This window comes from Tursiops truncatus, chromosome 13, assembly GCF_011762595.2.
Source record: "Tursiops truncatus isolate mTurTru1 chromosome 13, mTurTru1.mat.Y, whole genome shotgun sequence".
Lineage (NCBI taxonomy): Eukaryota > Metazoa > Chordata > Mammalia > Artiodactyla > Delphinidae > Tursiops > Tursiops truncatus.
The window spans coordinates 48568083-48591909 of NC_047046.1; the positions used below are offsets into that span (position 1 = coordinate 48568083).

Sequence of the window (23827 nt, forward strand, 5' to 3'; positions counted from 1 at the left end):
CAGCAACTTTCATAATGAAGAAAACAATGTTAACTGAAACCCATAGAAACTTGCACAGTCCTCACTCAGAAAGTGACTCAGAAGGTACCACTGACCAAAAACAGCATTTGAGCATCTGAACTACACCCACCTGACTCAAATCTGTTGTCATCTTCACATTCCACAACTGCCAGGTAGAAATGTGAGGAGTATCTTCAAAAGTATAGTCTGGAACATCAGCACCACCCTTTTCCCCACACCTTAGTCATCCCACTGAGGTGGGTCCCCTAGATCTGTATTTTTAAAGTAAGTTCCCCAGGTAGGAGTCTATGCTGTCAGCTCAGCATATAATCTAAACAAGGACAGAAAAAAAAGTGCAATGGCCACTACAATATCACTTTACCCAGTTATTTACCTCCCAACTAAATTGCTATTTTTAAATTTACTCCCTTCCATGTTTACACTCAAAACAAGACTATGGTCATCTTAAAAGTGTACTAGTCAAGATACACGATATTTGCTGTACATGTGTATGCATCACTGCTCTGAAACAATATATTTTGAAATATATTCCAATTTCAGAAACATTTTGCTTTCATAATTTTCATGTTCTATTTTATTTTAAGTTATTCTAGAGCTTAAACTATTAGGTTCAGTCAATATGGCAAGTTCATATGGTTCAACCCAATACATCATGTTCATGTTTGGACATTAGAATTCAAAATATTTACCTACTACTCGGAGATAATGCAGGTTCGGTTCTAGACCACCACAGTAAAAATGAATACTGTAATAAAGCAAGTCATATAAAATTTTTGGTTTCCCAGTGCATATAAAAGTTATGTTTACACGATACTGCAGTCAATTAAGTATGCAATAGCATTACATCTCAAAAAACAATGTACATACCTTAACTTAAAAATACTTCATTGCTAAAAAATGTTAACTGTCATCTGAGCCTATGATTAGTCAATCTTTTTGCAATAGTAATATCATTGATCACTGAGCTTTTGCATCAAAGATCACTGACTGCATATCACTATAACAAATATAATAATAATAAAAAGGTTTGAAATATTACAAGAATTACCAAAATGTGACAGAGACACAAAGTGAGCAAATGCTATTGGAAAATTGGCACTGATAGACTTGCTCAACACATGGTTGCCACAAACCTTCAATTTGTAAAAAAAAAAAAAAAAAAAAAATCTGCAAAGCACAATAAACTGAAGAGCAATAAAATGAGGCATGGCTATATTTAATTACCTATAATATATTAATAGCTTATATGAATTATTACTTAATTTTCACTAAACTGATATTTATGTAAAAAATTTACCTGCTCTTAGCAGTGAAGTAAGACCTAAAGTTCTTCTAAGTCTATTATAATTAAGCATTATTGTAAGACATATATATATGATTATATATACACACACAGTATTCTAATATTTGTATGCACATTAGCCAATATATTCCAATTCATTTTTTCCTGTTTATCAAAAATGGCCTAACCAATTGAAGCATATCAAAACATTTCTAGAATACAAACATTATACAGAAAGAGGGAGATTTTCAAATTCTGGCAAATGAGCTATGCATTTCTAAATGATATTAGAATTATCAAATACATCTTTGAATGAAAAAGTTGCCTTAAATACATTATTTACAAGTCCATCATGGGTAGAAATTCAAGTAAATGTTGATGAATGCTTTAAGAGAAGTCTTAACTCTCAAGTCTTTCTCCATTTTTGTTGTTTCTAGACATTACAATGCTTTGCTTGGCACATGGAACATTGTTAATTTTCAATGTACAAACAAGTCATTGTTTGATACATTACTGAAATACCAAATATTGCAAAACAAAATTATGTTAAAAAATATATCTACATAACTTCATTGAGTCGAGAGACAAGGCAAATTCAACACATTCTCCTAAGGGATATATATCCTGTAATGTCACAACCAAAACAAAACAAAATGAGGGCCAAAGAGAAATGTATACTTTTTTTTTCTATTGCAGTCCCTTACTTTTAAAGCTGATTCAGCTGATGTGCAAAGAGTTGAAGGTTTCGACTTCCTTTTGTGTTCCTATAATCTTAAAAAAATTGGCAAAAGGGAAAATACAATTTGTTGTGACTTAAAAATACAGAAATCGTTTGCTGGTAATAACCTAATAATATTTTTTGAGTTTCAGAAAGCACACATAGGGGCTTCCCTGGTGGCGCAGTGGTTAAGAATCCACCTGCCAATGCAGGGGACACGAATTCGAGCCCTGGTCCAGGAAGATCCCACATGCCGCGAAGCAGCTAAACTTGTGTGCCACAACTACTGAGCCTGCACTTTAGAGCCTGTGAGCCACAACTACTGAGCCCACGTGCCACAACTACGGAAGCCCATGCACCTAGAGCCCGTGTTCCACAACAAGAGAAGCCACCGCAATGAGAAGCCCATGCACCGCAACGAAGGGTAGCCCTCGCTCGCTGCAACTAGAGAAAGCCCGCACACAGCAACGAAGACCCAACACAGCCAAAAATAAATAAAATAAATTTAAAATATATAGATATTTAAAAAAGCACATATATTCCCTTATAAAAAAATATCAACAGTATACAGTATGCTATTAACTCAGAAAAGCAATTAAAATGGTTCTTAGAAAAGTATTTCTCTATCAGAAGAAGTTGAATATTTATTTTGCACTGTATCTTTGTTTCTAAATCTGACACTTTTGCCAGACATCTTTTAATAAACAACCTAAGACAACAACAAAAAATAAATCAGCTGTTTTTAGACTGTACAAATTCAGAATAAATAATTGATTAAGAAAAAAGAATACTATTTTGAGCTAATCCATGTTTCCACAAATTTCTAGGATCTGAGATTGGAAGACAGAAGTCTTAAGTGACAGTATTCCTACTTATAATCCATCGAAATGGATGGCAGAACAAGAACACTTACAAACTGATGAACATTCGAGTACAGAGCACCTTTAAGCTTTTTGAACCAGGAGCGCTTTTTGGAATTCCATCGACCCCAGCCACTATAGAGCAGAGCCTCTTTCACAGTAAGCCCCTTATATTCCACCGCAGCTTAAAGGAACTCACGCTTTCATGAGTAACTCAAATAATTATACAATCTTTAAATGATTTTAAAGTAAAGGCATTATTTTAAGACTGCAAAACAGTTTTAAATAGCATAATATATTTTACTCAAAAAATGGGTGAGGTGGTCAAAAGGTAAAAACTTCCAGTTATAAAATAAATAAGTCCTAGGGCTACATTGTACAGCATAGAGTTAATAAGACAGTATTGCATATTTGAAAGTTAGAGAGTAGATCTTAAAAGTTCTCATTACAAGAAAAAACAATTGTAACTATATGTGGTGATGGATGTTAACTAGAATTATTGCGGTGATAATTTCAAATTGTTATGTTGTGTATCTGAAAATAATATGATGTTATATGTAAATTAGATTTCAATTTCTTTAAATGAGGGTAAAATGCTTCCTATGCAAAGATTCAAAGTTTCTGTGCATTTTCTATCTTCATATTTTCATTGAGTTAGGGGAGCATTATACAGTTAAAATAAGCGAAAGAAGTTGAATATTATACATCAATTGACACATTTTTCTGTTTACCAAATTCCTCATTCTGGTTTGTGTCTTCTTCACCCTTACCTAATTATCTAGCCTGGTGGCAAGATATTTCCATTCTTTTCCTCCCTTTCCCCAATATGCATAAGATAATTATATTTCCGAAATGATCTATATTTTATATTCTTTCTTTCCCTTGGTATTGAATAGATTTCAGATCTTTTATAACCATAGTGAGATGAACACTGAAAAAGTTTTTTCTATTTTATAGAAATATGCGTCCAATAACACATTGTTATACTTACTTGTGTTATAATTAGTAGGAAGGATTCCTAAAAAATCACAATATGCTATTTCAATTTCTTTACAATAATATCTTAACAGTAATCACTTAGTGTTAATGAAAATAGAACATTTAAATTCAACCTTCAAAAGTTTATATTGTTCATATTTTATGAATATTAAACTGGAGTTTCAGGTGTTAAAAAATGAATTTCTCTTACAATATGAATTTCTCTTACAATTTCTCCAAAGACTTCAGACACATCTAATCCAAGGCTGCAGAGAAAGGAATTTAACTGCCAAGTCAAAATAAAATAATGCTCTAGACTACACTGTCCAATAAAGTAGCCACCCGCCACACGTGGCTATTGAAATAGAAATCAACATTAATTAAAATTAAGTCAAATAAAATCAAAATTAGTCTCTCCATGTACTAGTCAGATGTGAAGTACTCAATAGCCATAGTGACTATCGGTACTGGACAGTGCAAATAGAGAACATTTCCACAATCTCAGAAAGTTGATTGAGCAGTGTTTCCTAGACTTTCCTTCTCAAGGAGAAGTGTGAAGAGAAGTCACTGAACATGTAAGGGAAGGCTTAGGCTTAGGTTGGAGAAGGAACAACTAGGTAAGTCCTTAACCTTGAGGCATACATCAGTGTATGATGAGAAAGTGCTTTCTCCTAAGAGGAAGCAATATTTGACATTATTCCACTGCATTGTATTGATATAGATTTATATCACATCAGCTGTCCCCTAGCCAAAGATCCACCATAAACAAATCAATCAAGAAAACAAAGAATTTCTGTCATAAGAGATATCCTCTTATTATTTATGGTCCTAAAAAATTAGGGAATAAAAAAGATGATGGTATAAACAGGCAAAATACATGGATAAATATTAATAGGGTGTGATATATATATATAGTTATTAGTTATATACAGTTATATAGTTATTATTTTTATATAGTTACATAGTTACAGTGTTTTATATATATATATATATATATATATATATATATACACACACACACACATATAGAGAGAGAGAGGGAGGGAGTTATTCCATCATCCTGGTGCTACACATTTTCCATTAAAACTTAAAATCTGAAGATCTACTAATATTTTAGAAGAAAAAAAGTAATTTATACCCACACCAGAAGAACTACATTCTTAAAAATTTCCCAAATAAATGTCATTTCTATTGCAATAGCTATTTTATTATGTAGTGAATAATATATGATTTTAAAATCGCTGATGATCAGTGTACTGCTTCTTCCTCGTAACTCATGCCAACAAGGACACCAACATCTTTTAGACGCATCTGAAGTGGGAACAAAAGCCCCCTTGCCTTTTTAAAGACTTTTTGTATGCTTAAAATTAGGGATTTCTAATATGACAACATAAGAACACAAACAGCAGCTAGAAATGCAGCAATCTTTTGTAACCAGTTTTTAACAGCAAGTGTCAGAGAAAGCAAGGAAAGATCTTTTTTTGTTCTCAACAGATGTAGGCACAAAAATACACAGCCAGAAAGCTCATTTAAACTTGCTAATTACAGGAATAATAAACTAATTTTGAATAAAACTGGACAATTTCCTTCTATTTGTAACCCTGAATTTTCATCCACAATTACCCAAGTAAGGTACATTTACTTGCATACATAATTTTATATTTACATACATAATTTTATATTTATAAAGACAAAAATCTACAAGGATAGTTTTAAAAGATCTCTGGATATATTAGACCTAAAGTGTTAACTGCTAAGTCTACTTTCTCTACACGTCCAGTTTTCTCTACTTTAACTGTTCTATCAAGAAGAGTAGGATGACTCAGGAATCTTCAATGGACCCAGGAATAAAAGATCACCATCTGTCCTTCCTTTACAGCTGAATAAAATAGCTCAAAATCGCAGCAAAAATCTTCTTACCCAGCAAAATCCCTATGGTAAAACTGTCCTTTTATAGCAATTGTTTTTGGCAAAAACTTTGTCTTTTAGTAAAATTAAAACATCCAAATTAATCTTTTGACCATTTTTAAACTCTTAATTCAGTCAGGAGAATAATGGCCCAAGAAACCAAAGCCAGAAGACATCACAGAAACCCAAACTACATTGATAGAACTCATTTTAAGTTCAGACAGCAAAACATGGGCAAGCCTGGATTTTATAACCAGTATTTGCAGTTTTAAACCAAGTATTGATACTTGAATCTAAAGATAATGAAGCGGATAATATAACCTGAGTGCACAGAAAAAAAGTCTCCATGGAAACAGATAAAAAATTAACACAAGAATACGAAGAAGTTGTTTTAACAAATTCTGATTCAGGTTTTTGTTAATGTTTTGTTTTGTTTATTTGTTTGTTTGCTCAATTTGAAAGCCTTACCATCCTGCTGGCCTTGAAGAGCCTGGGGACTTTGCATCCTTTCCTCAAGATTGGAGCTAAGGTCAGAGTTCACAGCTGACATCCGTGTTGAATCACTCATATCAAATTCGTCACTTTCTATTGAACTTTCATCCTGAAAATTGTTTTAAAATATCATCAAGTATCATAAAATATAATACATTCAGATAATGACCATTTTATCTATAGGGTCAATTAAAATTTAGCCAGTTAGTAAGCTTTTACAGAACTCAGTAAATTGTTACAGATGAATAGATTCTTGAAATAACAAATAAGAAATTTGAAAACGTGTGAAGATTCAATGTTCTATGTAAAAGATGTAAAACATAAAATAATGTATTTAGGAAGGACGTAGTTGAGGAATTATCTGAATAGTGAAAGAATGGATTTTTTTTAATTTGTAAAAAACTTCCTAAAAGAGTCAATCACAAAACATAGCATAAAAAGAAATACATGTTTTAAGTTTTTAAATAAATGACAATAAAATATTATAAGCAAAAATCTGACACTGCAATAAAAAATCTTAACTAAAAATTTTTCGTTGGTAAACAAAATGGAATCTAAAAACAGACAAACTTACATGGCTAGATTCAAAGTCCACATTTGCTGGAAAACAAGTTAATCTTAGCACAACCTTTCTTGCTTTACAAGGGAATATAAATGGCATTGCAACCACAAAAAGTTCAAGGTAAAAGTGTGCAAGATCCATTTACCAAAAGCCAGATCAGCAAATGGCTAAGTTACCAAAAGGCAAGTTTGCCAAACGGTCAATTCATCAAAATCTGTCAAATATTAACTTAAACCAAATCTATGCTATGTTGCTATAGTCATTTCCTTGAAGCAAACTCCTTTTTTGCTTTGGAGAACTGATTTTTGGACAAATGCTGTGCTTATGTAGGCAGGAAGGCCTTAGAAACCTGTGTAAAATATCATAAATGTTTAATTGAAACCACCAGGTTTAACTTCAATTTGTAAACATTTGATCTGAAAGTCTAACATTAATGTAATGATTACCAGTAGCAGTAGCAAATTTATATTTGCTTACATACTTCATCTTCATCACAGCCTGTGAGTTAGGTGCCAGCATTTACCCAATTTTACAGATTGAGAAATTGAGGCACAGAGCTGTTAAGTAATTTATTATACTATTATATACCAGAACTGGGATTCATTATGATGTCTCCCAAACTTAAGAAAAGAGCTTCTTTGAATAGGAAGAGTTCCCCTGGCTTCATAAATGACATCTTGGCATCAGCAAAGAAGTTGCTATGGTTAAGGTACAGGAGCATTCTAGCAGACTTACAACGGGCATTCTGATCCCTAGGTCAGGCCCAGGTGATTTGGGTGTTCTTCCCTTACCTACGGTCTGATTGTGTCTGGGTCTACTGAGTAGCACTAGCTCTTCATTAATTCAGCGAGGAAATGCCACCCTGGGAGGCCTCTGGGCAATCAGCCACACAGACTTCTCCCAGCCATGCGCCCTCTCGGTACATTATGTTATCTCCAATTCTAAATTCTAAGAAAATCCAAAGCATCTGAAATATTAAATATATATGTTCAAAAGAGAAGAAAAATAACAGAATTCAGTGTACACATCCATGTTATCAATGTGTACCATATACATATATGTACATATATACATACACATAGCTAGATGATATAGATATCCATTATATACACTCTATATAGTGTCTGTAATATCACAGTGTTTTAGAGCACATTCTCTGGAACCAGACTGCCTGGATTCAGATTTATACTCTGCCACCTATTAGATGTGTCTCCTTAAGCAAATTACCTAACATTTCTGTGCCTCAGTTTCCTCACCTATAAAACGGGAGAAATAATAGTATCAATCTCATAGGGCTATATAATGATTGAGGGGCTATAATATATCTAAAGTAGTTAAAACAACGTCAGATCCATAATAAGCACAAAACTGTTTGATATTGTTAAATAGAATATGTAACAAATTCTACAGTATATAAGATTCATATTTATTATATGAACACATACAAAAATAAATGTAATGGTAAAGATGATCAATATGTGTTTATAAAGTAGCTGTGGATACTATATGAACACAGTCTTTATAAAAGCATTTATTATATACACTACAAAGAGCTAACTAGATGTAATCTAGTAAAATACTGTTTCCATGGTATGTGTATGTGTGTGTACGTACACACACAACCATCTGAGATATATGAGATATATGTATATATATGTGTGTCTATGTGTAAAAGCTATATGTGTGAGGCTATGTGTGTGTATGTTTAAGAAGATCTAGACACAAAGATTGAGGCTGCAGTCTCTGTTCTATAGAATGGTTAATACAAACTGCACACTATGGCTAATCAATGTAGCTAGTGTGACTAAAGAACTGACAATTTAATTTTAGTTAATTTGAATTAATTTTTATTAAATTTAAATATCCCTGTATGTCTAGTGGCTACCATGTTGGACAGTGCAGATTCAACATTCCTCACCGTTGGATATTTCCAACCATCACTATTAGCAATACAATAAACATCCTAACACTTAAATTGTTTTGTGCAACAAATTCCTTAGTATAAATTTTTAGTCAAAGCATATAAATAACTTTTTAAAGTTTTAAAATAATTATTGCCAAACTCTCCCCCAGAAAGTTTGTTATGGTTTAAACTCTCATCAACAGTTTGTAAGAAGGTCAACTGACCTTACTTTGGATACAGTATTTTGTAATTTTAAAGGGATTCCCATTCTTGGCCTTCTTTATCTCTCTGAATAGCATTTAGTATTGTCCTATATAAATATTTTCATTATTTCATTATTTCATCCTTTATTGTCTGTTCTCCCACCACCACTAGAAGATAAGCTTAATAAAGGCAAGAATTTTGTCAATTTATTCACTGTTTATCTCCATTACCTATAAGAGTGACAGTTACAGAGAAGGTACTCAATAAATATTGATTGAAGTAATTGAATAAACATTTATTAAAATTTAACTCATCACAAAGGAATATCTTACTTGATTTCCATTTTAACATGACTTATGTTACTTAACCACCTTCCTTTCTTTCAATAATCACAATTTCAAAAATTTCATAAATAATCTAACTCATCATTTATATGAATAGTTTTAAGACAGTGTACACCCAAGTTAGCATTTTTGAAATGTAAAGATAAGAGTTATTTTCCTAACCCAGTTATAATTTAAAAGGATCTGTCTCTCTTATGTGAAACACTTAGGATTTTTTAGAAGCCAGAAGGATTTAGCATATGTGGACCCTACTGCTGGCACAAAGTTAATCTTACTTTTTGGCCTAGAAATAAACAGATCAATATCTACATGAGTTTCCTACAAATAATTTGACAGCTCTAACTAGTTTATGAGTTTTTAAAAAAGATTTTCAATTATGTGATGACTCATGGGAATAATATTTTTATTCTCAGGGATGGATAAACAGTAATATTTTCTTAATTGTCTTTCCTGTCTTTGAATGATCTTATTACTAGTTATTCAATCATTTATATACAGCTATCTAATAATAGGGAATCTGATACTGCCACTGCACTAATACAGATATTCTTACAGAGTGTACTTTTCATAAAATCTTGAGATAAAACAATTTTATAAACATAGATTTGAGATTAAACCTGCTCACACAAAGAGGAAAATCAAAAATTTGATTTCTGGGCTTCTCTGGTGGCGCAGTGGTTGAGAGTCCACCTGCCAACGCAGGGGACATGGGTTTGTGCCCTGGTCCAGGAAGATCCCACACGCCGCAGAGAAGCTGGGCCTGTGAGCCATGGCCGCTGAGCCTGTGCGTCCAGAGCCTGTGCTCCGCAGCGGGAGAGGCCTCAGCGGTGAGACGCCCGCGTACCGCAAAAAAAAAAAAAAAAAAATTGATTTGTGTTTTATGAACAAAGTTAACAAAGTAATTGTAAAAGAATTTAATCTTTGATAAAGGAGCCAGGGATTTACAGTGGAGAAAGGACAGCCTCTTCGATAAGTGGTGCTGGGAAAACTGGACAGGTACATGTAAAAGTATGAGATTAGATCACTCCCTAACACCATACACAAAAATAAGCTCAAAATGGATTAAAGACCTAAATGTAAGGCCAGAAACTATCAAACTCTTAGAGGAAAACATAGGCAGAACACTCTATGACATAAATCACAGCAAGATCCTTTTTGACCCACCTCCTAGAGAAATGGAAATAAAAACAAAAATAAACAAATGGGACCTAATGAAACTTCAAAGCTTTTGCACGGCAAAGAAAACCATAAACAAGACCAAAAGACAACCCTCAGAATGGGAGAAAATATTTGCAAATGAAGCAACTGACAAAGGATTAATCTCCAAAATTTATAAGCACATGATGCAGCTCAATAACAAAAAAAACAAACAAACCAATCCAAAAATGGGCAGAAGACCTAAATAGACATTTCTCCAAAGAAGATATGCAGACTGCCAACAAACACACGAAAGAATGCTCAACATCATTAATCATTAGAGAAATGCAAATCAAAACTACAATGAGATATCATCTCACACCAGTCAGAATGGCCATCATCAAAAAATCTAGAAACAATAAATGCTGGAGAGGGTGTGGAGAAAAGGGAACCCTCTTGCACTGTTGGTTGGAATGTAAATTGATACAGCCACTATGGAGAACAGGATGGAGGTTCCTTAAAAAACTAAAAATAGAACTACGATATGACCCAGCAATCCCACTACTGGGCATATACCCTGAGAAAACCATAATTTAAAAAGAGTCATGTACCAAAATGTTCACTGCAGCTCTATTTACAATAGCCCGGAGATGGAAACAACCTAAGTGTCCATCATCGGATGAATGGATAAAGAAGATGTGGCACATATATACAATGGAATATTACTCAGCCATAAAAAAAAATGACATTGAGCTATTTGTAATGAGGTGGATAGACCTAGAGTCTGTCATACAGAGTGAAGTAAGTCTGAAAGAGAAAGACAAATACCATATGCTAACATATATACGGAATTTAAGAAAAAAAAATGTCATGAAGAACCTAGGGGTAAGACAGGAATAAAGACACAGACCTACTAGAGAATGGACTTGAGGATATGGGGAGGGGGAAGGGTAAGCTGTGACAAAGCGAGAGAGAGGCATGGACATATATACACTACCAAACGTAAGGTAGATAGCTAGTGGGAAGCAGCCGCATAGCACAGGGAGATCAGCTCGGTGCTTTGTGATCACCTGGAGGGGTGAGATAGGGAGGGTGGGAGGGAGGGAGACGCAAGAGGGAAGAGATATGGAAACTTATGTATATGTATAACTGATTCACTTTGTTATAAAGCAGAAACTATCACATCATTGTAAAGCAATTATGCTCCAATAAAGATGTAAAAAAAAAAGAATTTAAATATATCTCACCAAATAATGCTGTATTTAAAAATAAATACTTAACCGCATTTCCTGTTCTATAGAAATTTCAGAAAGGAGAGAATGTATTAGCCTGAGAAACTATCCCTAATATAGTTACTCTGAATGTGTATATTAATTAATGGCTACTAACTAGTTAACAAGGATTTACTAAGCCCATATTGTTATAAGTGTTTTGGGGAATATACACAGGGTATATATATATAACTTAGTCCCTACCTTTGAGATACTTCAACGAAACTGGTGAGTTAATTAATATTTTAGGGAAGAATATTTAACAAATATGCATTTAGTATCTAATATACGCCAACAAGCACATTGCTAGACTCTTACTATACAAATTAAATAATTTGAAACATCAAAAAAATCTCTAGTTAAGAAGAATCACCACAAATTGTAGAAAATGCAGAGAAGTAGACAAACAAATACTTAGGATAATGATTAACTGAAAAACAACTTTAAAATATACACAAGATTTGGATGGTGGGGAAATGGTTATATTTGAAATACCTATGAAATTGAACTTTCTGATTTCCAGGTAAAATAGCCTTAGTACTAAAACTTCCCTAGATACAGACTTATTTGGAATACTTTCCCCTGAACTTTCTAGCACTTTACCTAGGTTTAGCTCGATGGTGGGCTACTAAGGAAAATGAATCTTTCTGGGGAATGAGCGAATTCCCACACAGCACTAAGGCAGAAGTGGTAAGATAGGGTATGTCTGTTGAGCACTAGAAATTTCTGCATATTTCTCTATCTGTGCAGTCCTAGTGACACTCTTTTCATTAAAAATAAATAAATTACCATCTTCAAAGTGCCGTCCTGCTTAACACAACAGTCATGGTTATCAAACCTCATTCTGAGTCGTGATATAAGTGTACATGTTTCCATTTTACCTCGTCTTGCTGTGAGTTTAGCAGCTGCAGTTTCATGTGCTTCATGTAGGCCATGGTAATTGGCATGTTGTAGTCAATCATGCTGGTCACCAAAGTGGGAGGTTTTCCATTATCTGGAATAAAACATTTTTAATGGGTAATGAAAGTGATACTGCATTCTACCTGTAATTTCAGAATGATCCAATTTGTTCAAATTGAAATAAGATTCTAGATACCAAGTGTTTAGGAGATTGGTAACATCAGAGATGGATCGTAGAAAAAATAAATAACTGGTAAGATTCAACAAAGGTGTTTTGGGACAAATTAGCACTATGGATAAATCTGTTATTTCTAACTACAAGGGGAGATTTTTGATATCCTGGATAACAATGAGTGACACTAATAGAGTGATTAAACAAAATTATTGGTATTTTTGTATTTTTCTCCTTTGCTGCACACTTACTTTTTTTTTCTTTGGTTGTGCCGTGTGGCATGAGGGATCTTAGTTCCCTGACCAGGGATCAAACTCGTGCCCCCTGCAGTGAGTCTTAACCACTAGACTGTCAGGGAAGTCCCCAGATTTGCTTTCTACACGGACTACTTGACCACAAGAGGAAATTTACTTTTTATTTTTTGCTGTTCCACCCATTCTCCAACACAAGGGAATAGGCTAGCCTAAATGTATCTTTGAGATTAATCTCTGAGAGAAACTCATACATTAGGAAAATAATCCAAATAATTTTTAATGAAAGCCAAAGCCAAACTATAACTTTTCTGTAAAAATTTTCGGTGAAGCAACTCCATACTATTCATTACTTTCAGAAATAAGAAATTGGTAGATTTAAAAGAACACAGATGGAACATCAATTTCCTTGCTGAAAATATCTGAAATACCATGAAATACACACAATAAATGAAAATTAAATATTATTATAGGAAAAAAGTTATTTGCTACAGTCAAAACTGCTTTTCTTCTGAGAAAGGACACTGAGTTGCTTTGTAGTGAATCTTCAACATTCACTGTCTCCTGCTTGAATACATGAGACGATCTGACTTGTTAAACTGTTTCTGTCTACCACATTCTTATAAAAATGTGGGATATAAATTGCCATTATGAATAAAATTACTTGAAATCTCACTATTTGACACTGCGGCTACCTTTATGATCTGTTCCATCTGGGTTTAAATGCATTCTTTTCTGGCACTCTGAGCAGCTCATTAGAAACCGTGTCACCGCTTCTCTTGGTAGGAAGGCATAGCTCTCTGAAATCTGAAATGATTCACAAAATAGAGGTGTTATTATATAAGCTGACTGGGCATGATTCAACAGAAGTGATCATTGTATTTCCAAATAAGACGCATTATTCCATAATGGCAGGAAGCACAATGAAAGCATGCACTGCATATCATGCATCATTTCAAGAAATATCTATCCAACTTGATTGCATGTCTCTTAATAATTGCTAATAATGCAATGTGGAGGAAAAAATTCAACCACATCTGGATGGAGAACTGTTTATATTTCTTTTAGGAAAAATAATCCCAGTGTACAGATACTCTAGTGAATTTTCCTCATTAAAATTTGTCCACGATTGTTTTGGCAATTAAACTTATTGCTAGCACCATTAAAATTTTATCCAATTTTACATATATTTTAAAAAATTTAGCCCCAAGGTGAAACAGTAAACTTTGGATTTTGCAGTAATAAGCATTTCTTCATTATTGCTTTTCAAAGTACTTTAAGGAAAGATAAAAAATAATCTGAACAGAACTCATGTATCTATTTACTGCAGTGAATCATCCCTTCCACAGAAAATGACACACTTGGAATGCATTCTGGCCACCTATTTCAGTTGCTATTTTATGTCAGTTTTTCATAATTTATGTCCACAATAGTTCACATTGATTGTCAGAGCCAGCTTTTCCAGTGCCCTATACAGAGCTTCTCTTTTCAGAACCATGATCCAGAATCAAGTTAGAAATCAATACTCTTGTCAGTGATTCTTTAAATATTACCTTTTCAAAAACCAAGGTATTTCTCTCAAGAAAGCAAAGATTTCTAAAGTGAAACTGACAGATTGTTAAACATCTCTAAATAAAAGCTGACGGTGCCGCTAAGAAGTCTGATGCAGGGCATTAGTTTTCCACCATACTGTCACTGACACTGGTCCATGAAATATGAGGTAAGCAAAAGGAATAAATGAGTTGTAAATCAGACATAATTGCCATAGACGATTCCTCAGGTGCATGCAGAGCTGTTATGAACGTTGATGTATTTTAAGCTTGTAGAAGGAAGGAAAATATGCACCTTGCATATAATTGAGTGCAAATCTGCGCCAATTCCATTAATGGTGATGGGGTTAACTTTTGCTGGAGCACAGCATCGAGGAAACCTCACATATTAAAATCCAAAATTGTAAAGCATATTTTTCCCTGATTTTCATGTGAAAATCAGTTCACATCGCTTAGTCTATCTCTTTGACTCTCAGGGAAAAGAAGCCGTAAGAATGTCAAAGAGAAGGAACAAGTCTACAATTAAAAATCTGCCATGGATGATTCGTACACAGGTAATCCACAGTCGACTCTACTGGGATTGGAATATGAAACTGATGTTTAATATAACTATCATTTGTAAATTAAGGAGTTGTCCAGTTTAATAAAAAACAAACTTCCTTGTACTATACAAGGAATTGCGGGAGAAAAGAAGCAGAGCAATTTGAAAGTATTTCATCAAAATATTTTATATAAGCTATTGAATAAAGAAATACATAAATGCAATATAAATGTTCACTCATTCTCGGTCACTCTCTTTGTCTCTTCACACAGGCACACACACACACACACACACAAATTTGATTCCTATTCATCTATTTTTACAGAGGGAACTAACACTTGAATCTGATTTATTTATCTGATTAGAGATCATTTTTTCCGACTCTCTGAAAACCTTTTTTACAGTTATTCAGAAGTTAAGTCTCTGATTCATGCCCAGTCTGATACTTCATATTTTAACTCACATGGAATTATAATCCATGGGAACTAATAGAGCTGACCAGTAAATTCATTAACAAACAGTATTTGAGAAGAATGCTCCATTGATTTTCATAGAGGATTTCTATTAAGGCTCTTCTCTCCTTAAATAAAAGAGAAACCTTCAATTGAAAAAAAATGGCCAACTGGTGGAGTTAAAGAGATGCTGCATTTGCTTCGACAGTCCTGATGCTCTCCACAATCTGCCCTTTTCTCAGTGCTAATAAAGCACTTATGTAGAAATCCCTTCTAGAGAGCTTTATCATTGACCTGACTCAATTGTATTATTTGTCCTAGCACTACTTAGCTCCAAATCAATTTTTTCTTGGAATCATTAATCATATTATATTTCCTTTACACTTTTACTCTGAAAAACAGGTACTTGTATTGACCACAAATATAAGTGGATAAATATGCTATGTGTACATGTGTGAATGAAATATATAAAGTCCCACCTTGTATCTTAGAAAAGATTTTTCAGTAAGTATTATATCACATTGTTCTCTGTGGTGTTATTCTGGGCACTATATGTTATATAAGTGGATAAAATCCCTTATTTGGGGGTACTTTCTTGGTGTTCAGAACCCACTTATAGGGAGACCTGCTGAGATACCCCACTCTCATCAGATCTTTTCTATCCCACCTCATGTTCATTGGGGCCCAAGGATCTCAGAGTATTCCTAGGCACAGGGAGAAGAGACCCTCAGAAAGTCTCACACTCATTCTGAAACAATAGTTTTCCTGCCATGGAGGTGAAGAGGGAAAATGATTCCTTTTTCTTTATCTAGGCTCTTTCCTCTGCAGCCTCTTTGAAATTAAGGGTCCTGGGCAACCTTCACTGCTGAAGTTCTCAGAACATTTTTAAACAATAAGATGTCCTTTAAAAGTTCTAAAATTATGGTGCATTTGAATAATTGCATTTCACAATTAAAGCCCATAATGAAATACTGTGGTGGTCCTGTCAATATCCTTCCATGACCCCATTCAGAGATTATACAGAAAGCCTACATGAAGACTCTTGAACTTGACGCGTGAGCTAAATGCTCCTATGGCTCTTGCTCTAATGAAAGGGTCTGTTTCTGTGAGTGTCTGAAATGCTAAATCAACTTTAAATAGATGTTCATAAACGGTGATAAAATCAGGGACGTGTTCTTCTAGGCTGTCTATTCATCAAAGTCCTAACATTCTTCATACAACATGTAAAAGCAGGTGCAAATAAAATATAGAAGGGACAGAAATTGCAAAACATTTTGATTCAGATACTTGAAACACCGTTCTACTAACACTATAATTAATGATATAAAATGCTATAGTCATTCATAAATGTCTATTTCCTTGACCCACTTTTCAATTCTAAACACTTGTTTGTTTCTAAGACAGAAATCGGCCTTTGAATATACAGTACAGAACATTTCTAGAACACTAGTGAGGATAATATTCACTTGAAAAATGCATTCTTAGAAACATCTTTATATTTGGGAAAGATAGAGAGTATTTACTTAGAATTGGTTTATCAACACAGAAATGCTGCATCTTGTGAGTAATACGAAACAAAACATCACATGAATGGATATTAGTCTCACTCCTTCTGAATTAAACACTAAAACAAACAAAAAAACAACTGCCATGGGACAAGCCACATATATTGCCTGTAACAGAAATAAACATCCAAAGGAAGGACTAGAACATAGCCATATTGAATCTTATAAACCAACGATCTCACATTATTTATCACGTAAATAATTGTGAGGCATCCCTTCCCTAGAAATGTTATTTTCTAGGAATCCAGACTTGTTTTCTTAGATTTATATAATAGTTTTCATCGGGGCTTGCATCCATTATTTTAGACAGTGGCTAAAATAGATTTTACAGTAATTTTTTGACAATGGGATCCACTGGTATAAAGAGGTTAAATGAATCGCCATTGTTACACAATAGAGGGCAAAGCAAAGAGCTGGAAATTGAACCTGGAACTCTCAAATCCTGGTCTGTTTCTATACATTGAAGGGACCATGGTGGGTTCATCCAACAGACAGATTAGACAAATGCATAGGATCCAAGGAAAGCAGGAACATCAAAATAGATTTTTTAAAACTTTGGTATTTCAAAAAAAAAAAAAAAAACCAAAGTATCAAAGTGTTACCAAAGTCAGGACTTGGGAACTTCTTCTTTTTCTGCTATCACTGTTATTTTTTATTATAATAAGTATTATAGCTACAAAGCTCTATATGATACACATATTAAGTTTTAAAATTAATTTATTTTTTCTATTCTTTTCCAAATTCTTTTCCCATTTAGGTTATTTCAGAATATTGAGCAGAGTTCCCTGTGTTATACAGTAGGTCCTCGTTGGTTATCTATTTTAAATATTCCTTAAACTTGAGTTGTGGCTGAAAATTTGTTGTTGTTGCTATTTTTTAACTTTGAATTAGCTGTGGTTGAGGGGTGGAAATGCTGTAGCACAACACAATTTTTTCATTGCTTATCATTTCTAAAGACCTTAATTCAACTGTGTATTAGACAACATTGATACTGTTTTCAATGAAAATATTACATTCTAAGTCTGTTAAGACTGGAATTCATCAGTAATGCAGAAATAATAAATTGCATTATCATCCTAAATTAGAAGTAGAAATCACCTCTCCAATTAAATAATATGGTAATACTTCTTCATAAAAATAATTGAACTGCAGCATCTTTTGATGGACTAAGTCAAATCAGCATCTAGAGCAAAGATAGTATGATGTTAGTGATCTAATGATAAACCTATGCACCTGAAGAGGGTATCATGATTAAATCCCATAAGGAGCACTGCTATTGATCTTGCACTTGTAGGTTAAAATAAAAAAATTTAAAAACTAATGGGAATATATTTCTGAAAAGTTTACTGACAAATATTATAGTTGAAAGGAGGATGAGCATTTTTACCTTGCCATGTCCCTGTCTTCTGAAGGAAGAAGAAACAGTACCTTTTTAAACACTACGTTTATAAAACCAAATTCTGGCAGTTCTCAAGTGCCACTCACCTTCCCCTCAACAGCGTGGTTAAGGTAAAACTGTAACTTATTCAAAAGAACTGATATTTTAAAAATCAATCGCAGTCAAGTTAGTTTGCAAATCTCATCTTATAAATTCGATAATATATATAATTCCTAAAGTTTTCTTACATTTACTTTTGAATAGCACAGTTTTATCTCCAGAAATGTCTCCTTTCTTACTTGGATCTGAACATATGAAGCAATATAAAATTAGAAAAAAGTTTAAAAATTAACCAAAATAATTTAATAACAAATTGTTCCTTTGCTGTACATTGCCAGACTGTACGTCACAATTACATGATGCAAGTGTATCTTACTAACTTGAGCCATTAGGTTTTATAAATTATGAGCAAAATTGATAACAGACAAAAATTTTGAAACAGGACTGTTTGTCCTGTCCCACTTCCTCAGTCCCAAGCATTCTTCCCCTCTAATTTTAAGTGTTTAATTTCTGAACATTTTCAATAGGAAGGCCCTCAAAATTGACTCAGCTTGTCCATAAACCTGCAATTCTCTGGCTCCTGAAATGGTAGAAAATGGACAGTTCTCTAAATTAGGATTCTCATTAACTGTATGACAACTATTACTTGCTTTGGCTGTTTTACACAAAAGGAAATGCTTCCTAAAAGAGTATACGTGTGTTTGTTTCCCATTGATTGAGTGCTTAATAATAATTATGCCAAGTAGGAATTTTATATGGATTTTATCATTTAATCCTCACATCAGTCCCAGAATAGATTACTATCATCACCATCATAATCTCTGTTTAACAGATGAGGAAACTAAGCTTCAGAGAGGTTGTATAATTTGTCAAACAAGGAGAAGAGACAGGACTCATGTGATAATCTGGTTTCAGAGCCTATCTTTTATTCACTTTTAATCACCATATTTTATAGCCTCTCCTGGTCATCAGTATTAAAACTGAAAGAGACCGTCTCATCCATAAAAAGTGGGAATATTAACCTTACAGCATAGGTTAATTATACTAAAATGTTTATAATGTTCCCTGGTGTGAGATTCTTTGTAAGTATAAAATGCTCTGACTGGTTTGATGTGACCCTTTTGAATACAAGGCCAGTCAAGGGCCCTGTACCTTGTCTCAGGTTACAGAGTTTCACAGGAAGCACATCAGACTGTGCAGTTACAATACAGAGCTCCACCTGGAGGAAATTAACTAACCATCTGTCTTGTTCCAGCAGAACTGACTGCTAAAGTAATGGCTGTGATGATGGCCATTCTGACTGGTATGAAGCGATACCTCATTGTAGTTTTGATTTGCATTTCTCTAACGATTAGTGACGTTGAACATCTTTTCATGTGTTTGTTGGTCACCTGTATATCTTCTTTGGAGAAATGTCTATTTAGGTCTTCCACCCATTTTTTGACTGGGTTGTTTGTTTTCTTGATATTGAGCTGCATGAGCTCCTTGTATATTTTGGAAATTAATCCTTTGTCAGTTGCTTCATTTGCAAATATTTTCTCCCAGTCTGAGGGTTGTCTAATGCTGAAGAAGGTGTGGAGAAAAGGGAACCCTCGTGCACCGTTGGTGGGAGTGTAAATTGATACAGCCACTATGGAAAACAGTAGGGGGTTCCTAAAAAACTAAAAATAGAACTACCATATGACCCAGCAATCCCACTACTGGGGATATACCCAGAGAAAACCATAATTCAAAAAGATACATGCACCCCAATGTTCACAGTAGCTCTATTAACAATAGCCAGGACATGGAAACAACCTAAGTGTCCATCGACACAGGAATGGATAAAGAAGATGTGGTACACATATACAATGGACTATTACTCAGCCATAAAAAGGAACAAAATTGAGTCATTTGTAGAGACGTGGATGGACCTAGAGACTGTCATACAGAGTAAAGTAAGTCAGAAAGAGAAAAACCAATATCGTATATTAACACATATGTGTGGAATCTAGAAAAATGGTATAGATGATCCCATTTGCAAAGCATAAATAGAGACACAGACGTAGAGAACAAATGTATGGATACCAAGGGGGAAGGGGGGAGTGGGATGAATTAGGAGATTGGGATTGACATACATACACTACTATGTATAAAATAGATAACTAATGAGAACCACCTACTGTATAGCACAAGGAACGTTACTTAATGCACTGCAGTGACATGAATGGGAAGAAAATCCAAAAGGGGATGTATGTATTTGTATGGCTGATTCATTTTGCTGTACAGTAGAAACTAACACAACATTGTAAAGCAACTATACTCCAATAAAAATTAATTTAAAAAAATGAATAAAGTAATGGCTTTGCAATAACACTGTAACAACCAGGAACTAAATGCAGAAGGAGTGTAAGTAAACTATTTCTAAAGGAAAAAGACTTCTAATTGTTCAAAGAAATTCACCAGTAGAGAAGTTATTGTTGCGTTAAGATTTGAACCTAACACATGAGCTGAAATAGAGACATCACATGACATGGGTAAATCATGAGCATTAGCAAAGCAGAAAAAGCTAAAATCAAAAGATTTATCAACCAAAATCACACCATTTTGTCCTAAGTTCCCTAAGGTCTTAGCAAAAGGAAAAATCATAATTAATGTTACTAAATATTAGTAATTTGGAAAAGCAGCAGGCAAGTGCTGAATTTCATTATAAGTAACATTCCTCCACAGCTTGATGCCTCTGTCTATAGTGTGCTCCATTGCAGACACCGAGCTTTAGAGCAAAATAAAGTTGGTCTAATCACACTACTTTTTAAGTTACCTTCTCCAACTTTGCTCTATAAAATGAATTTAGAAAATAGAAATAACACCTTTATTTCACTGGAATAATAACATTAAAACTTTTTTTTTTTTTTTTTGCCAAATATCATGCAGTACACTCATGGAAGAATTTGCCTTTAGGGCCGAATTTTTAACATTTTCCCTTGTGAAACTCTTGAAATTATGAATAAAGAAATAGTCTCCTAATGAAATTTGTTTATCATATCGCTATTGTGATATTTAATATTTAATACTGTGATATACTATCACAAACCACCTGCAATGTACATAACTGGATAATGAAGCTGTAGAAAATTTTTTAAAAACTAATAAAATTAAAATAGGGGCTTCCCTGGTGGCGCAGTGGTTGAGAGTCCGCCTGCCGATGCAGGGGACACGGGTTCGTGCCCCGGTCCGGGGAGGTCCCACATGCCACGGAGCGGTTGGGCCCGTGAGCCGTGGCCGCTGAGCCTGCGCATCCAGAGCCTTGCTCCGCAACGGGAGAGGCCACAACAGTGAGAGCCCCAAGTACCGCAAAAAAAAAAAAAAAAAAAAAAAAAAAAAAACCCCAAAAAACAAACAAAAACTAATAAAATTAAAATGTAATTGAACAGAACCTATAAATCCAAACGCTATTAAAGACCTCATATGTCCTGATTCACAAAGACACCGTAGTCCAGAGAGACCCCTATCTAAGGAAGAGAAGTCTTGTTTATGGGCACTATCTCCAGTTCAACAAGGGCCACTATGTCTTTACCTGGTTTATACATTGTATATTTTTTAATACATCTGAAGAGAGGGAATTAGGGGAAAAAATACATATATATATATATATATATATATATATATATACACACACACACCCCCATATCATATACATATAAAGCTTTACAAACACTATAACATTTGGCCTAGATATTTTTATAGATGTGTTACAAAACTGAAAATTCCAGCCAATGGCTTTCTCTTATATTTATATGGATTCTCTTTTACCCATTGCATGTGTGAGAAAAGGTAAGCAGCGAACATCATTATACTTCTACAGAGGAATTTATTAATCTGGGGAGTTGCACATGGAAACAGTCTTACACAGATGAAGACATTTTTCATCTAAACATTTATTTACTGAACAAATATCTATTAAGTGCACAGGCATTATAATTATCCCTGAATACTGTGAGATATGGTTCTACACCACTAATGTGCCCGGCTATACCAAATTATTGGAATCACCTGTTGGTAATTGTTTGGTTAATTTTGAAGAGATTCCGAAAAATGCTTTGATCAGGACTCAGCATAAACACTCTTAGGTTAAAAAGTGTATTCATAGCAATAATCAATTAAACAAAAAGCCAGACATTTGGCCTGCCTAATCAAATTTGTATTTACTCTGACCCTCAACAATTTTTGCTTCCAAACCCTAACTACTATTTCAAAAACACTTCCTGTTTAATTGTATCTGTTTGACCTCTAAACACCTGATAAATAACCAAATGAATTCCTGTACCTTAACAATATCTCCAATACTGAAACTAGGATGCCGCCAGATTTGCTCTTCAGCTCCAAACGTGCCACTGCCCCCCTGGTGGCAGATTCTCACGTTTTAGTTGGGCTCCTAACAATTCCAAAGTATTGTTTATTTTGTTGCACTCTGGTACTGTTATCACCTACTCCAACATGCTATTTTCAGTTCATATCACTGTCTATTATTTACCTTCATTCTTCTCTGAGTACTTTCTATATATTCAATCATCACACTCATTCATCAGCTCCTCTTGTCTTTTTCATTTAGTTAAGGGGGAAGGGGGTGGCCTAGCCCAGTCTGAAATATCTTGGGTTGCTTTTTGAAGAGTATTAAGGTTCCTAGATAAAATCCAGCACACACAATTAAATGTGAATTCCAGATAAACATGTGATATTGGGAATAACTTATATTAAAAATTATCATTTATCTGAAATTCAAATATAACTGGGCATCCTGTATTTGTTAAATCTGACAACCTTATACGGTACATTTATCTAAGATGAATGAAAATATGGGTTAGAGTCCAAAGATAATCTTAAATGTGGAACAAATTGTCATGTCAGGAAGATCTAAGAATATACCAAGAGCAGAAGTGAGAAGCAGGGTAGGTGGAAGTGATTATTGGGCATCTGTAGGCAATCTGAAATCACAGTGCCCATTGAAAGCAATATTTTCCAACTTTGTAGACCAACAGCACCGGTAGGAATATATTTTATATCATAAGCCAGCACATATACACATTTCAACAATAAAACAGACCATTTCTATTTTCTTCTATTTCATTTTTTAAAGTTATCACAACCCACTAAATTGGCTTGAAAACTCACTAATGGGTTGTGACACATAATGTGAAAAACACTGGTCTAAAGCAGAGGGATGCAGCCTGCTGTGGTGTTGACAGAAGATGGTAGTTACGTGGTCAAGTTTAAAATGAAGGCTGCAAATTCAAAGGAG

The 23827-nt window shown here is 34.1% G+C and overlaps 1 protein-coding gene across 4 annotated transcripts in view; it reads right to left on the reverse strand.

The window, feature by feature from the left end:
• The window catches only part of NOL4 (nucleolar protein 4), a 296639-nt gene that overhangs the window by 255490 nt on the left and 17322 nt on the right, over nucleotides 1-23827 (reverse strand). For 2 of the 4 annotated variants that reach the window (XM_019930343.3, XM_019930342.3), the window contains exons 2-4: nucleotides 13699-13810; nucleotides 12562-12674; nucleotides 6236-6368 (exon numbers count right to left, since the gene is read on the reverse strand). In XM_019930343.3, coding sequence (XP_019785902.2) covers nucleotides 6236-6368; nucleotides 12562-12674; nucleotides 13699-13810 — 358 coding nt within the window. Of the gene's footprint in view, nucleotides 1-6235; nucleotides 6369-12561; nucleotides 12675-13698; nucleotides 13811-23827 lie in introns of those variants that run through there. The other 2 variants (XM_073790642.1, XM_073790641.1) reach the window with 1 other exon arrangement.